Consider the following 17,623-nt stretch of genomic DNA (forward strand, 5'->3'; position numbering starts at 1 on the left):
CTTGCAGAATCTTTTTTACAACATGAACAAAACGCTTTCAAAATTGCAATGGCAGTAAATTGTCAGTTAATTCTAAACTGTTTTTAACACTACAAGAAATTTTTGTATAATTTTTACGAGCTGATGATCCTGGTAACCATAATCCAGCGAAAATTTCTAATAATAAATTATTAATTGTATTAAGAGAATTTGTATTACTTGATGTTTTCTTACTAACATAACATATGCTCTTATACACAATGTCAACACTAAAGTTGGCATTGTTTATAAGAGTATATATTATAAAATATTATAAAATTATTATTAATATATATATATATATATATATATATATTATATATATATATATATATATATATATATATATATATATATATATATATACACTGCGACCATTTTCTATAGACGCATGTAGAATTTAGCAGATTTACAGTGTTACAGTGGTAATAAAACTGTTCTAACGGTACTTTTGAATAAGTATATGTAGGAAAACAATGATCCATTATGCACCTGATTATTAATTGTCTTGATTGTATTAAAATAATTAAATTTTTAATATTCACGTGGCAATTTTCTATAGACGCACTAAAGTTCTTACGAGTTTTGACGAGCAATTTTCTATAGACGCACTAAAGTTTTTACGAGTTTTGTTGCAAATTTCTAATATTCTGTAGTATTTTTTATTTTGTGAGTCGAAATTAAGTTGAATTTAACCAAATGCCAAAAGGAAAGGTCCTTACCGTTATTTAAATAGGTCAAATATTAGCTTATTATCGAGACAAAGTTCCAAATCGAGAAATTGCTAGAAGATTGAAGAGATCAGATCACATTACCTGTACTTTCTTAAAAAATCCAACAGATTATGCTACAATCAAGAGGAAACCAAAGAAATCTAAGGTTTTAGGCCGTGAAAAACGCAGAATTGTTCAAATTCATCAAAAAGTTTGAAAACAATTAAGTCAGATTTGGGTTTAAATGTTTGCAAGGATACGATTAGGAAAGGTCTTAAAGACAGCCCACACATTGTACGATCAAAAATGAATGAAGCACCAAATTTGAAGCCCGTTCACAAACAGAAACAGATGGAATTCGCCCAGGATAACATGGCACGCGATTGGGAACAAGTAAGAAATTTTAGATTAAATTTTCATAAATACGTAAGATCTCTAAACAGCTGAATATTTTTGTTTTCAATACCAGGTGATTTTTTCGGACGAGAAAAAGTTTAATCTTGATGGGCCTGATGGTTTTAGTGGCTACTGGCGTGATTTGAGGAGAGAACCCAAATATTTTTCGACAAGGAATTTCGGAGGTGGATCTTTGATGGTTTGGCTTGGATTTTGTGCAACAGGAAAGTTAAATTTAGCATTTACATCTTGCAAAATGAAAAGTTCTGAATTACATTGATGTGCTAAAATTATGTTTGATTCCATTTAAAAATAAATGCCGACGCAAAAAGTTTGTTTTTTAACAAGACAACGCCAGCATTCAGACTAGTAACAAGACTAAAGCTTGGTTTGAAGCTAAAAAATCAAGCAAATGTGGTGGCCTGCTTGCAGTCTAGATTTGAATCCTGTTGAAAACATCTGGGGAATCATTGTAAGACGTATCTATGCTGACCAGAAGTAATATAACTCTGTGGCAGAGCTAAAAGTAGCGGTATCAGAGTGTTGGGAAGATATGGAGTCAAAAGTGCTGGAAAACTTGGTGGGAAGTATGCCAAAACAAATTTATCAAGTAATTTAGCGCAAAGAAGATTCAATCGAGTACTAAAAACTTGATGAAAACACTTTTTTTTTATAGTTTTGTTAAAAAAATGTGAACTGCGTCTATAGAAAATAGTCAGCTATCTTTTGAATTTAATTCATTTATGATTAACCTCTTTTCAAATTTGATATTATTTTTTGATAATTTTTATTATTTTTTGATACTTTATTTATAATTTATTGAAATACGCTATAAAAAAGAAGTTAAGTAGGCTTTTAAGACATAATCCACATGCGCCTATAGAAAATGGTCGCAGTGTATATATATATATTATATATATATATATATATATATATATATATATATATATATATTATATATATATATATATATCATATATCCCCATTTTATGTTTTCATATTTCTGACACAATTTTCTGAAACTTTACAGCTTATTTATTACTTTACATCATTCATTTAGAAGGCTTTAAATGTGACTAAACTGGTCTTATAAGTAATTTTATACAAGCTTTTAAGGAAACTGTCAAACTAACATAAATTAAAATAATTGTGAGTAACAATTGTTGGTTGGGAAGAAACTAGTATAAAAATTAATTAAAAGGTTTATGCAACCTATTTTTTAACAACATTTTCCAGTATATCTTTTGATAAAACTAAATTAATAAAATGAGTAACATAAAGTGAATTTGTAATTGACACTTTAGTTATAAAGAAATAGTTTTCATTAAAAAAAACTTTTTTTAAAGTCTTCACCAAATATGGTTACTTTTTTATGATGCAAATATTATTAGGTCTGGATTAAGACTCCCCCCCCCCCCTTGTATTAAGGACTCGAGAGTACACACGATCCTGTATAAAACATTATATAAGTGGATTTTTTTACATTTGCATATAACATATGTGTTTATATATAAAGACAACTTTATTGCTATGCAATAAAGCTGCGCTTTACCAATCAGTAAAAGAATAAAATCTTATACTGATTGTTATTGGTAAAATGGTTTGTTTTTCAATTACATGCATAAACTCAGTAGATCAGTGGTTTAATGCGCTGTCATCTGTGCCGTTTTGCAAGGGTTCAAATCCGACCCTAAACACAATATGTTTTCAATTTTTTCAATCTGACCATATATATTTATAGCAAAAATTTAAATATAGCAAAAAAAGTCTTGTAATTTTTAAAATAAAGTGTTAAAGTTTTTTGTAGCTACGCTTTTCTTTTTTTTTTGCCTCCACAGCAGAATCTTCTGGAGTAGCAGGACTGCCTTATTAAATTTTTTCTTTATAAAGTCTCATACCATCATTTTTTTTCAGACCATCCACAGTTTATTAGGACTAATTACCTGAGCACATTAATAACATAAGTATCTCAATCATGACACATACGCAACAAATTTGTCTTAGTGAATTTTTAGTCTTTTTAAAAATCCTTTTGTTTGTTATAGTATATAATATCTTTACATACATTATGTATACAATATCTACAAAACTTTAAAAGTGTTTTATTTTGTATTTAAAAAAAATCGAAAAAGATTAAAAAAAAAAGTCACCAGTGGTAGGCTTCATACTACGGCTTTTTCTTTCAGAAGTTCTGCGAGCTAACCACTTGGCTGGCAAGCTGACTAATGAAAATTTTAAAACTATATAATAAATAAGACTTTATAAAATCGAAATAAATGCTATAGATAAAAATTAAGGAGATGTTGCCCCAATGCAATTTTCAAAAGAAAGTTAAATTGTACAACTTGATATAAATTTTAGTATGTTTTATTACATAATTTGAAGTTTGCGTAAGTTAGATATTTGAAAACACTTTCGTTCACATTTTCTTATAACAAAAAAGTGCTGCGACTCTTTCTCCCCACCAACTCAGTTGCAATGGTTGCGAAGAGTTCTGTGTCAATCACGCTGAAAGGGGCACTGCTATTACTAAAACTGCTATTATTACTAAAACTAACAAGTTTGACAATATTATATATATATATATATATATATATATATATATATATATATATATATATATATATATATATATATATATAAACTTGCATACCATTTATACCACGCATTGCATTTTCAACCAATGGCTTTCCAAGAATATTATAAATATTCTCAGTTGATGATGTAGAATCAAAGACTTCATCTAAAAAGATAAATCATATACAAAATTTTCAAGACTTAAAGGCACCTAAAAAAATAAAAATATATAACAAAATTAAATAAAACATTTAATTTGTATATATATATATATATATATATATATATATATATATATATATATATATATATATATATATATATATTATATATATATATATATATCATTTAGCCAGCGCTTTCACACTCAAGTCTTTTCACGCTCACCCACACGCCTGAAAAAACTTTGGAGAGCACATAAAAAAGCGCTTGCCAAAAAATAAGTGTTTTGTTTTAAAATGCAACAAAACTTTTTTATTCATTTGTTCAACTTTTATGAAACGTAGCCTTTTTTTACCAGTTTTTTTAAATTATTTTAGTTAGCATTTATTCAAAGCATTCTTTATTCTATTTTTATTTTAATATCTTAATAGCAGAAAAAAATGAATTTTTAAATCGCGCGGGCTAACTTAAAAATAACCATCCTGCTAGTGCTTTTTCATGCACTGGCATTAAATTTCAAATGGAGAAGAATGTATATACAGAAAAGCGTACTTAGTCAGCACTCAAACGCCATACTGAAATAGGAAGAAGCTGAGGGCTTCAGTACATACATCGACTAATATAGGGAGAATATGCATGAGAGATGCTACTACATCAACTGAAAGTTTGGGTTTGGCAACAATAAATTTATTTCACTATTCTTAGTTTTTATCTTCTTTTTGCTAAAAAAAACCATACGGATATAGGTAGGCAAAAAAAGTCAGCAAATGTATAAGATACTTATTAGATTTTATTTTATTCTTTGTAAATTTTATAATTGTACAAAAATATTTTATAAAAAGGATTATAATTCTTTGCATTATTCAAAGATTCGAATAATGCAAAGAATTACATGTCGAATAATAAAAGAAGTTTTGACAAGTGTTTCTGGTGGTCAATGCGTAATTTTCCCTCTAATTCAGTTGACAAAATTAAATCCCAGAGCAGGAATAAGCAGCTACCAGGTCAAAGTAATATTTTTTATAAAAGTAATTTTTGTGTTTTAAGACACCTATAAAATAATACAGTTGCATGACTTTATGAAACACTTCGGAACTCTGGAATCTTGGGAGCTTTAGAATGCTGTGATTCCTGACTATTTAAACATTACAAAAACTACTTACCAAAATGATACTCTTTTTCTGTACTGTAAATTCTTTTATTATCTGCATTCCAATAACAAGCCTGGTTAGTTTGGATCTCTCTACACATAAAAACTATATTATATATATATAGATAAAGTTAATAAAAAAATGTAAACAAGTTATAAAAAAATAAAATTCTAACCATTAAAAAAAAAGTAACTACATAAAAATTGATAGCTATACTAATTTTGCATTTTTAACAATTTATCTCCTATGAAATTAGTAAAATGAAAATCGTTAAAATTGTTAATAATGTATCATTATCCAGGATATGAAGTTCCAAAAAGAAATCCAATTTTTAAGTCACAAAATCTCTACTTTGTTTTATTTTTTGGAGTCCATTAGATCTAAAAATACAGAGGCTTTAAAAACTTGGAAACTAATTTTTTTTAGATCAGAGTTCCTGGCTGCCATTTTACACAAGAACTCTGTGTTCAATATTGTAAGCACCAGTGTTAGCTTCATTTTTGTGACCGTAACGAAACGTAACGTAGTCAGACTTCATTTTCCCAAAAACCAAAATTGAACGTAACGAAATAATAATTCAACGAAGTTGAACAAAGTTGAACGAAGTTGAACAAAGTTGAACGAAGTTAAACAAAGTTGAGCAGGATAACTTAAAATATTGAAAACTTCATCACCAATTTGCAATTAGTAAATATATATGAATGTTGCCTCAACTAATAGTTTCAACCTAAGATTAGCAATGGTATTAGGTCAATTTAAGATGTAAATTAATTACCTTAATGCATGAAAAACTAGGATATCAAATGTACTAAATCAAAACTGAAAAAAGATAATCAGGACTTAATACTGGCTATTGCCACATTTGGGGACCTACATTTTATTTATTTTGACTAATTTTTAGTAAAAAACAAAAAGTTTAGTACTACTATTGCAGAGTTATTTCCAATCGTGTAAGCTATTTAATAAACAAAATTGAAATAAAAATTTTCCACATTTTCGCAGGCTTAGGCTCGACTTTCTAAAATCAGACTAAACTCTGGCTTTAACACCTTCTTAAATTTAATTTTGGTTATTTATACTAGCAATACAAATCAGTGGTTTTTAAAAGTTAATTAGGTTGTTCTAAAATGTATTTGGTTCAACTACGTTCAACTTTGTTCAACTACGTTTAACTAAGATGAATAATACAAAAATACCGTAAATAAACGTAACGTAATTGAAACAAAACTACGTTACGTTTATTTACGTTCAACTACGCTCAACTTCGTTGACCGTAGTTAAACGTAGTTGAACGAACGTAACACCGATGCTTACAATATTGATAAGTTCCCATATTTTAAACATCCTGATTTTTTAGCCTAAAGTCTAATATTCTAAACCTTTTTCAATAGAGTTTGGACATATTTAACCCTAATTTGAGCTATTATAAAAAATAAAAATAAATTTTTTAAATTGATAAATTAATTTCTAAAATGTAATAATTGTATCATAAAAATGTATAAACCCATCATTGTTAAACAATTTTGAAATCAACAGTTTATTTTATCTATTTCAGAGTAAATAAAATCCTTCACACAATTTGAATCACAAAAATTATACTTAGATTAATTAGGATGAAACTTGTTTTTGTTAATTTTTAAAATAGCACTAGCATTTCTCTAGAAATTTATATTTTGATCCAATAATTTTATTTATGTATTGCCACATTTGATTAGTTGCTTTAGAAAAAAACTACTTGACTATATCAACAATTGGTTATTGAAAATTTATTTTATTCATATACTAAGTTATATATTTTGTTTTGAAGTTTTTAAATAGTTAAAGCATTTTTAAAATCATTTAAACACATAAAATGATCCATATATAATCAATTGTTGACAATGTCAATTTTAAATGCTTTGACTTTCGTCCAAGATTTCTGTGTTGTTTAAAAGCCAAAACCATTAAATTAATTGCGAATAAAAATTTTTTTTAAATACCGCAAAAACGCAAACTTAATTTGAATGTGTTGAATGTGCTATAAAAACCACACAAATTAAAGAGAAAATTAAAAATAAACAAACCATAAACTGAAAAATTAAACGAAAAATAAATAAAGGATAAACCAGAGAAAATAAAAGCATAAAATAAATATATTTTTCAATTTAAAAGTGACTTAATAAGACAAACTTTATTTAAAAGCTTTTCAATTAATAATTTAAAGCTAATAGTTTTTTCCTATATTGCCACGTTGTTATAGCACTTAGGTTGATTAATTGTGACATTTATATTGCCACATTGATGAAGCACTTAGGTTGATTAATTGTGACATTCATGAGGTGCGACTATTATACCGACATTGGATGAGGACTCAAATCCTACTAACTGATAAATTTTTTTTTTCATGTTTTATTTGCTTTGTAGATATTAGAAAATAAACTTTGTTTCAAATTTTTAAATAATTAAGTTTCAAAATAATTAAGCTTGGATTAAATAACTTTGAAACTTCAATTTTTTCTAAACTCTTGTAGTGAAACACTTTTTTATTAAAATAAAAACGTATTAACTTAATGCTTTTATTTTATCTGGTTTATTTTTTATTCATTTTATCATTCGTTAAAATTTTTAATTTTTCAGTTTAGTTTTTTATTTTATTGTATTTTATTTCTCTTCCTAGTTTATAGTTTATTTTTGTTTCTAAGTTTTAGTTTACATTTTTTTATTAAGCGCGTTTTTTAAAATCGCTACCTTAAAACATGCAAGGAGCCATGGCCAAGTTTTCAAAACAAAATATAGTCATATAAGGTGTGCAACTATGTTTCCTGAGAAGGCTTGATACCCATATAAAAATTACGAAATCATTAAAAAATTCCTTTAAAGTCTTATCTATATTTGCTTTATACTTGAAACAAACTGTAACGTAATTGTTGTAAATGTAAATGCTTTATAAACCAGTTATTGAATCCCATAGTCGCATGAGTTATTGAATCCCATAGCCGCTAAAAATCACAATATTATAAAAAATTTTGGGAACTTTAATGTGCTACAGTTCAATACCTACAGACAGGCAGTGCAAATTTTTTGTAACTTTTGTGTAATTAGGGTAACCACTTGTGGTAAAAAGCAAAATTCTGCATTAAAAGTTAGTTAAACATTTGCAGCAGCCTATTAAAATATCACTTTTTTAAAAAAATATGATAAATTACATTCACTTTGCAGGCATATAAAATAGTATAAACAGTTAAAATAAACTATGAAACTTTTTACAGTAAAAGATCTATAAATATAGACAATCCTTTTAAAGAATTTAAAGACCTATACTCTATCATATGATATGATTATAGCCTTATGACATAAGTGTATATTTTTAACTTTTTTCTAAAATATACTCAGTTTTACCTTAGATGATATAATCATTGTCTTAATTCAATTTATTTGATTTTGGAATATCTATTTAGTTTTATGCATATAATATAATTTACATATCATTATAATTTGAGTGTAAAACACTTCAATTGCATTAAGAGTTGGTTTTAAAATCTAAATCTAAAGTTTAAAGACTATCTTTATTGGTAATATCTCCACTCAAAAATGAAAGTAAATGCGATAAATTAGGATGTGGAAAGCAAAATGTTAAAAAACTGGATACAAGTATGACAAACCTAGTAGCATCAGCATTGGATATAGACCGGAAAAAATAAATTTGTTAAAAACAGAATACAATAATAAAACCTAGAAAACTAAAAGAAATTAATTTTGGATTTTAGCAAAATACAAATCAAATAAATTTAACTTACTGATAGCCAGTAAATACAAAATATTGCATATTTATTTTTTTAATGAAAGTAGTTTTTAAAGAAAAGTTTTATAAAAGTTTCATAACATTTTTCATTTTATCAAAACCATCATAAACAAATGCTTTATAAATTGAAATGCAACATAATATTTTGATATAACCACTAAAAACAAATTAAAAGAGAGTAAAACCTAAACATGTGATCCAAATTTTATGTAAAGACGACAACTTAATAAAATTTTTACAGGAAAAGTATTTTTTATAAGGTAACTATTTCTGATAAAGGGTATAACCTTTCCGAAAATAATGGATTTAGCAACTTGATATTTTAAAAAACAAAAAGCAGTAATGATTCAAATCATAAGTAAAAAACTAAACAGGGGTGAAAGATTAAGTTAATCTTTCTTTTTTAAATCTGGAACAAGTTAGAACAATCAGAAGTTCAGAAGTTGTGATGCAAAACAAATTACAAAAAGACAAAAGAAATTCAAAAGGTTGTAGATTTTTATAGATAGCGACCCAACAAAGATAGTACTTTATAATTCACTACTCTTTTTTAGAGGTTTCAGTTTAAGTTATTTTACTTATATCTTTTTCAACCAATCTTTCCAGCAGGTGAAACATGAAATAGAAACTGTTAAAAACAAATTAAAAATTGCATCTTTTTTCATTTTTTTACCTTTTTTCAAAACATTTAAAACCTTCCAAAAATGAGGAGGTCCTAAACTTTATGCAGTCGTATCTTTGAGTGTCAAAATATATTTTAACAAAACTTTGAAACCTAATTACAATTTATGATAAGATTCAAGATATTTTTTTTTTTTTTTTTAAATTAAAGTCCCTATAACACGGATGCAGTTTTTTAAGAGTATTTCTGTGTTCTAATTGCCTAAACTTTTTGCAAAATATTATCATTTAAACCAATAATAGTTGCAATTATCTTCTTGTCAAAAATCTATTTGGAATGTAAAAAACTTTCTCTCTAACAAATTCAGACAAATGAAATGCCACAAACAATACCTTAAATATTATAATGTGTTACAAAAAAGATATGATACTTTTTTGTAACACATTATAATATTTAAGGTTCTGTTTTCTGGAGAATTGTTTTGCTGATAGATATGAAAGTAATGGTTTCAAATTGGAAATAGCAGCAGCGCAATGTGAAGAAAACCATGGAGAAGAGCAAGACTTGATTTAAAATCGTCAAGAGGGAGAAAAAGATTCCATGCCAGCCTGAATCCAAGAAGTTATGTAAGAAGCACATTTGTCAGCAGGAAGACAAAAGATTTCTACCCAAGGGCCATCGTGAAAATCACGGAAAGAGACCTAGTCAGCTCTAAGGTAGTTGTAAGAGGTATGATGAAAAGGGGATTCTGATAATGAAGAAGAATGAGATAATAGTTTGAGAGAGATTAAACCATGATCAGAAGCACCTAAGGGTGAATGTGGAGAAACTAAGCATTGACTAAGATCAGAAACAAGACAAAAGTCAAGTAGAGAAGGTAAATGATTCAGATTGTCTGGACAGCGAGTTGGAATGTTAACTAATTGTGCTAGAGATTGAGAAAGGCTAAAGTTGTGGGCCTTAACACCTGCAGAGTCACTGACATTAGAGCCAAGCCATTCAGTGTGATGAGCATTAAAGTCACCAATAACAACGATATTGGCTGATGGATAAAGAGAAAGGGTTTGGTCGATTTCATCAGAAATAACATCGAAAAGAGTGTAGTCTTGAGATGAAGGAGAGCGATATAGAACAAAGAGAAAGGCGATAGAGTGAAGTGGTCTCGACAATACACACCAATAGTACAACCAGGGATAGTATACATGTGCAAAATGGCACTGTTAGTAATCTGATATTTTACAGTTGTTGATGGAAACAGCCTCTCTTAGAGCTATAGAGCTACTTTCTCTTAGCTCTCTCTGAGAGCTATAGAGCTACCTTAGAGTTTTGGGAAACCTGATTACCAGCCAGCCTCAGAACCATAAAACTGAGTTTTAGAGCTGTACCCTCATTAGGAGATAATAGAATGAGTAGCCTAAATATAAAAACAGAGATACAAACAAAACTCATGAATTGAGTCAAGAAGATCCAGCATTCTAAAACCTGAACTGGAAACGATCTATTATAAATATATCTATGCCAGCCTAATAGATAAAGAAGGGGTGCGATTCTGGTCAACAGATAGAATCATACTACTACTACTACTACTACTACTACTACTACTACTACTACTACTACTACTACTACTACTACTACTGCAGAAATCAGAAAATCTTACTATTAGCCTACCTTAGAACCATTAAACTGAATTTTTATAGCTGTTAAGAGATAAAAACTAGATTTACATACCCACCACCAAGAAAGTATATTAATGCATGTGATGAATTAAATCGCCCAGCGCAATATTTTTCACTTATAAAACTGAAACACGTTATTAACAAGAGCTATTATGCACATTCAACATCAAGCCTTCGAGAGCGATATTCAGGTTTGAAAATTGGTTCCCATGGGGTATCCAAAAATTATGTATGCAGGTATGGTGAGGGGATCACCCAAAAGCGTACCAGTGCGAAAAGTGCTTAAAAGGGAAAAGGTGGGCGATTTGTTGTTTGAATTTTTTTCATGTGAAGTCCTGGAAGTCAGACAAAAAAGCTTTAGTTTTTTCATTAATGTATTTGTCTATGTATCGGAAGAATATATATATTCTGCGGTTTTGATATTAAATAAAAACAATAAAATATTGCGTAGTTTGATTTGTTTTATAGCCATTCTCAAAATTTAAAAATACATTTCAAATCAAGTTTTCAGTTGAATTATTACTTTAAAAAGTATTCATCTTAACAAATAAATAATAAAAAAGATTATTTATAGATTTTTATTCAACTTATTACTAAAATTTTAATAATAAGTTGAATTGTCATTAAAAAATATTTAACACGTGATTTTTTAAGTTTTCTTGTTCCACATTCCAAATTTGTGGTTTAAAACTTATGATTTTTCAAAATTCTATCTAATATATAATATTATAATAGATGAAGAAATTTGATGACTTAGATGATGATTTGTCTGAGAGAATTGTAGGTAGAAAATTATGCCATGAATGGTATGATACTCAACAATCTAAGTCTGTCGAGTATGATAGTAGAGTAGAAAAAGTAAAAAAAATTTTGCAAGATAGAATTTACATTACATAGTATTTCTTACATTACATAGTATTTCTTCATAGAATTAGCATTGCATAGTATTTCTTACCGGCAAAAAAACGAAATAGATTCTGAAGCTGTTGATTATTGCATGAAAAAATTCCAGCTTGCTGCTGATGTTGTTTCAGGAGAATTAATATACTCTTAATGTTAATGTGTATTATTTTCACAATTGTAATATTTAATAGTGCCAAAATAGATATTGCAAGACTTTCAGCTTGAAAAAGGTATGGCAAGTGATGAAACTTGCAAAATAAATACAGCAAATAATGTGACTTGCAGAAAGGTATAAAGCGAGTGATGAGACTTGCAAAACAGATACTTTAAGTGTTGTGACTAGCTAAAAGGCATTGCAAGTTATGAAACTCACATAAAATTTTTGATGGCTGCGGCTTACTTTTGCGTGGTGTCTATCATTAAAAATTATTAATATATAGTTTTGTTATTGGAATTTTAATTTAAATCATTTACTAAAAGCTAAAACTAAAAAATTAGTTTTTAAATACATCTTCAATGTAATCAAATATTATTTCTTGTTAATGAGATTTTTATAAATTCCTTATTTTAAAATAGTAACCTTATTTTAGCTTTTAATTATTTTTCCATTAAGCTATATGAAATATTCTAGTTATAGTAGACTTTCAATACCAGTTGTATAATGTTACTTTATAATGTTGGGTTGTATTACTTTATATTGCTGTATGTATAATATTATTTTGGAAACTTATCGCAAATATAATCTAATTTTAATTTCTAAATAATCTTTTATAATTAGATTAAGAGGGGCAACTATCTCATCACCTAAAGAAATGGACACAACACAGATAAATAGGTAAAATTTGTAAGCGTATTTTTAATAATATTTCACATTCTATAATGATAAAAATAATTATAATATTGAAACATTCTTTGATTTTAGGTTAAGGAAATATGTATTTTTTTGTGTAAAGATGGGGGAGCATCTCCCACTCCAGCTACACAAGGTGACATGATTATTTTCTTAAAAAATAATTGTTAAGTAAATATATATATGAGGTATCATTGCTGCATCTAAATTTTCTTTTGGTAACTTTAGCGTGCAGTAATAGCAATTGAAAAAAAAAGTTTCGGGTCAGAGGCAGAGGAAAAGGACTTTATGTCTCTCACCCACTATGTCAAACTATACACCACTAATATATATTTTGTAATCGTAATGAATATCTTTTTATTAAACAATTACAACAAATTTCATTTGTTGTAATTGTTATAGTACAGGGTTCATGGCAGTTTTGAAAATCCATTTTCCCTGAGTTTTCCTTGATAATTCCCTGATTTTCCTATATTTTTAAGAATTTTTTCCCTGAATTCATGCGGTAAAAAGTACATATTTTTCCTTTTTTATGTTGAAGGATATATTACTTTCGCAACTGAATACTGGTTCCTAAAACAAATAGTTACTACAGTAATCCATTTATCTAAACATATAGCTACTATATCTTATAAATGTTATAAAACCACTGTAGTGAGCAACTTTCAATATTAAAAAAGATTCAAAAACTGGATACTGTAAAGTAATTTCAATCAGAAATATTAAAATAAAAAATATTCCCTGAGTTTTCCCTGATTTTAGAGATTTTAAAGAAAAATTCTTTGACTTTTCCAGGTATTCCCTGATTTTTTAAATTTTAAAAACTTTTCTCTGGTTTTCTAGGTTTTCCCTGAGTACCATGAACCCTGTAGTAGTTTTACCTAAAAAAATATTCATTAGAATAATTTTTTTTTTTATACTAAGGTGTATTAAACCATCACCACCATATCTACCCTAACTTTTAGATACAACTCTAATATTTCCTTAAGGTGTAAAATAAAATGATAACAACTTTTTATATATAACAACTATTAACTTCATTTAAATACACTCTTTTATGGATAAAACTTGCATTTATTGAGGTTTATAAAGGTTGTGGTGCCTTTTCTAACACCCTGGATATGCCCGTTGACAAGTGACTAATGTAATAATATAGCCCTCATATACGCTTAACTTTTGATACCAAGATATAGTTTTTTAGATAGGTATTGACAAAGTACTAATGATTTTACTTTAGAAAAATTCAATTTTGACTACTATTTCTTCAAAAAATCTATTTATTGAAAAATAGGTACTTATAACGCCATAACTTTGGTAGGTTTGCTTACCTTTAAAATTCTGTATTGAAGCCCTTTCTAATGATATATAAGAACCTAGTATATTATTAATTTGAAAATTTCATGTCACATAGGTAAAATAGATTAGCTCATCTGTTATACCAATTTGTATATATAGCTTTTAGTAATTTTTAAAGTATAATTGCGAGTAAAACTCATTTCTTATCGTAAACAATTTAATGTTGTTTTTATGTTTGTTTTTTTAGTTTTTTTTTTGTAAAATTGAACCTAATTTTTTAAAAAATGAATGAAATATTAGAGTGATATATAACCTGTCAACTTGAAGTAATAGTTGAACATTGGAAAAATTTGATTATTATTAAAAATTTGATAATTTGGTAATAAAAAGTTCATAGTCAGAAAACTGGGAAAATTTTAACTAGGAAAAATTAACTTAAAAAATTCATTATACCTGCGTATTAAGGGTCTTATTCTTATACCAACTTGAATATTAGTCGTATCCATGGCTAAATAATATATAAAAACTTTCTCATCTAAACTAAAATTTCAATTATAATATTTAGTAAAATACGAAAACAACTTAATAAAAACGCGCTAAAAACATAGCCGTACGCCGAATTTAAAATATTGCTTACTTAAACAATGAAAGTAACTTAATTTTGTCTGTCTTGGGTTATTTTTTCTTAAAAAATAATCGTTAAGTAAATATATATACAAGTTAGATTGCCTTGAATATTTTGATTTGCATTTCATAAATCTAGTTCGGAAATATAAACAGAGTTTGATTTAAAACTTTAGCAGTTATATGCACACAAAAAATTTTTTGGAAGGTTTTAACTACTTTGCTTGTTTCCGTTTTAAATTAAACACAGTGTTATAAAATGGGTTCTAACCTTGACTTTCTGACCCGAGAAAACCCTTTTGTGGAATGATAGCCCACACTATGGGGATCACTTGGATATAAGTATTAAAATCAGATTACAATGTCCTGGCAAGTTATTGATGTTTAAATTTTCTGAATTTATTGATTACACACACATTCGAAATGACAGCTTGTTTTGCATTTTTACAGTAAGATATAATTTTAAATTCAAGTAAACAAACATACTGTAGCATAAAGAGCATTATGTTTTATGAAAACATAAAAAAAAGTTGAAAAATTAAAAGATATCAAGAAGATAAGTTTTCTTTATTACCAAACAAATATAATATTTTTTTATTCTTCTGTTTTTCTGTTTAACTTTTCATAAAAATTATTTTTAACTGTGAAAATAAGACAGTTTTTGAATTTCGGGAAAATTTCGGGAAAATAAAAATTTCGGGAAAAGGCATGATTTATTTACTTTATTCACGAGAGCAAAACTGCGCACATCTAATTTTACAAAAAAATGCCGAATACAGCAAAAAACCACCAAGACTGCAGGAAAACTGTCTGTTTTCTTTGCTTCAGTAAATGTCAGAAGGAACTGACACCTTTCCTAAAAGAAAAATGCCAAACAATACTCAATGAGAGGATCGATTTTAGTAATGACAAAAAAATTCCACTTGGAATTTGTGAAAAGTGTCGTTCTTGTTTAAGAAGAAAGAATTCTGGAGAACACATCACTCTCCCATCACTTTACAATTTTGAGACTATAAAAATTCGACCTCAAACTAGAGACACACAATGTGACTGTTTGATTTGTTCTGTTGGAAAACTGAGAAATAATGGTCAACAGAAAACTCAGCTTTTGCAGAGCTCAGCACAAAATACTCCATGTTCAACTGTCCAAAAACGATGCTCTGACTGTTTTTCAATTATTGGAAGAGGATTACCTCATCATTGCACAAAGGGCACTTTGCGAAATAACCTTGTTGCTGTTGCAACCAAGGATCCTGTTGCATCTGAACGAGTTGCTGCTCTTGTTGTTTCAAGTAAGGATTCTTCTCCACATGGCACTGTTCGATTGAGTCAACCACAAGGTGGAAGAATGCTTCCAATAATGCCAGGTAAAAGTTTAACTTTCATGAAAAGATATTTTAGAAATTTCGAAATTAAACAATATCTGCATTTATTTTAGGTTCCTCATCAGCTAGAAAACTATTTCCTCCGAACCCATCAATTAGTATAAAAGAACTTGTTCAAGTTCAGGCAAACACAGGGCTTTCAAACAATGGCATCAAGAGACTAGCTGCTACAATTAATCAGTCAACTTCACAACATATTGTTGAGAAAAACTATGCTGTAAAATTTGATGCAGTTAGTAAGCAGCTTTCTCACCATTTCACGAGTTCATTGATTAAAGATTATGCTGGATGTGGAAGGACTGTCATTCATTGCAAGGACTTCAGAGAGCTTAAAAATGAACTCATTTCTATGAGAAGCACATCAAACAATCATATTGTGAAAGTTGGAATTGACGGTGGGAGAGGATTCCTGAAAGTAAGCCTTGGAGTTATTGAATTAAATCGTGAACCTAACACTCCCCCAGCAAAACTCAATTGCACAAACAAGTTTTTCAAGGACACTGGAGTTAAGCGGCAACTTATTATTGCTGTCTCTGAGGACCTGCAAGAAAACTACTCAAATGTGTCTCAAATTTTCGAATTGATCAATATGAGAGACAAAGATTTTGTTTTGTCCTGTGACCTAAAACTGGCAAATATAATTTGTGGTCTCCAAGCACACTCAAGCGCACACCCCTGCACCTGGTGTGAGTCAAGTGCAAAGGACCTTTTAAATCAAGGAAAATTAAGAACTTTCCAATCTCTTGATCAGAATGTCTCACTTTTCAATGCAGCAAGATCAAACATCAAAAGAGCTCGTGATTACATGAATGTTGTTCATTCTCCTGTATTTGATCATCTAAAAAAAAAAAAAAAAAAATCTTGTTGGTAAAATTTGTTTTTTTCATTTTCACCCCCCCCCCCCCCCCACGTCTTTGTCGTTCGGTATGGCCCTGTCAATAACTTGCCAGGACGTTGTAATCTGATTTTAATACTTATATCCAAGTGATCCCCATAGTGTGGGCTATCATTCCACAAAAGGATTTTCTCGGGTCAGAAAGTCAAGGTTAGAACCCATTTTATAACACTGTGTAAAATTTGGTGTCAGATTTGAAGTAAAAGTTGTTCAGCGAAGATGCATCACGATGCATTCTGAAAGATTTAACGATAATGTTATTGTGCCCAACATTGGGGTTGTTTTTTGTTTTTTTGTTGTTGATATGGTTAGACATAGCCTCTTCGGATATTAAGATACTGCAAAGATTCCCGCGCAATACGTTCACCTGCAATAGAATTTCGGTTGAATACAACTTTATTTTCAAAAATAGGCTTTATCCTAGGCTTTTCCGTAAAGGATTTTATGGCCTCTTTTATGGTCGATAGCAGTTTTACATCTGGTAATTGGTATAATTGTTGACTGTTTTGTCTGCAATTAGCTTACAATTTATGTATAAAATTTTATAAAGCTGTTTTTCTGTTAATGTTATCAA

General features: G+C 28.4%; 1 protein-coding gene across 1 annotated transcript; it reads right to left on the reverse strand.

The window, feature by feature from the left end:
• Window positions 1-3,325: 3,325 nt before the first annotated feature.
• On the reverse strand, window positions 3,326-14,728 carry LOC136085502 (uncharacterized). The gene is made up of 4 exons (XM_065806816.1): window positions 14,599-14,728; window positions 5,030-5,109; window positions 3,773-3,870; window positions 3,326-3,349 (listed from the first exon to the last, which is right to left on the reverse strand). Exons 1-4 carry the CDS (start codon window positions 14,649-14,651, stop codon window positions 3,326-3,328), a joined length of 255 nt encoding a protein of 84 aa, XP_065662888.1. The 5' UTR covers window positions 14,652-14,728.
• Between the last annotated feature and the right edge of the window lie 2,895 nt (window positions 14,729-17,623).

The sequence above is a fragment of the Hydra vulgaris genome, chromosome 09 (genome assembly GCF_038396675.1).
Source record: "Hydra vulgaris chromosome 09, alternate assembly HydraT2T_AEP".
Taxonomy (NCBI): Eukaryota; Metazoa; Cnidaria; class Hydrozoa; order Anthoathecata; family Hydridae; genus Hydra; species Hydra vulgaris.

Coding starts and splice junctions, on each gene's coding strand:
- LOC136085502 (XM_065806816.1), bottom strand. CDS start 14,651: ATGGATACGACTAATATTCAAGTTGGTATAAGAATAAGACCCTTAATA. Junction 5,110..14,598: donor ATAAGACCCTTAATACGCAG/GTATAATGAATT, acceptor TTTTATGTGTAG/AGAGATCCAAACTAACCAGG. Junction 3,871..5,029: donor AGAAAAAGAGTATCATTTTG/GTAAGTAGTTTT, acceptor TTATCTTTTTAG/ATGAAGTCTTTGATTCTACA.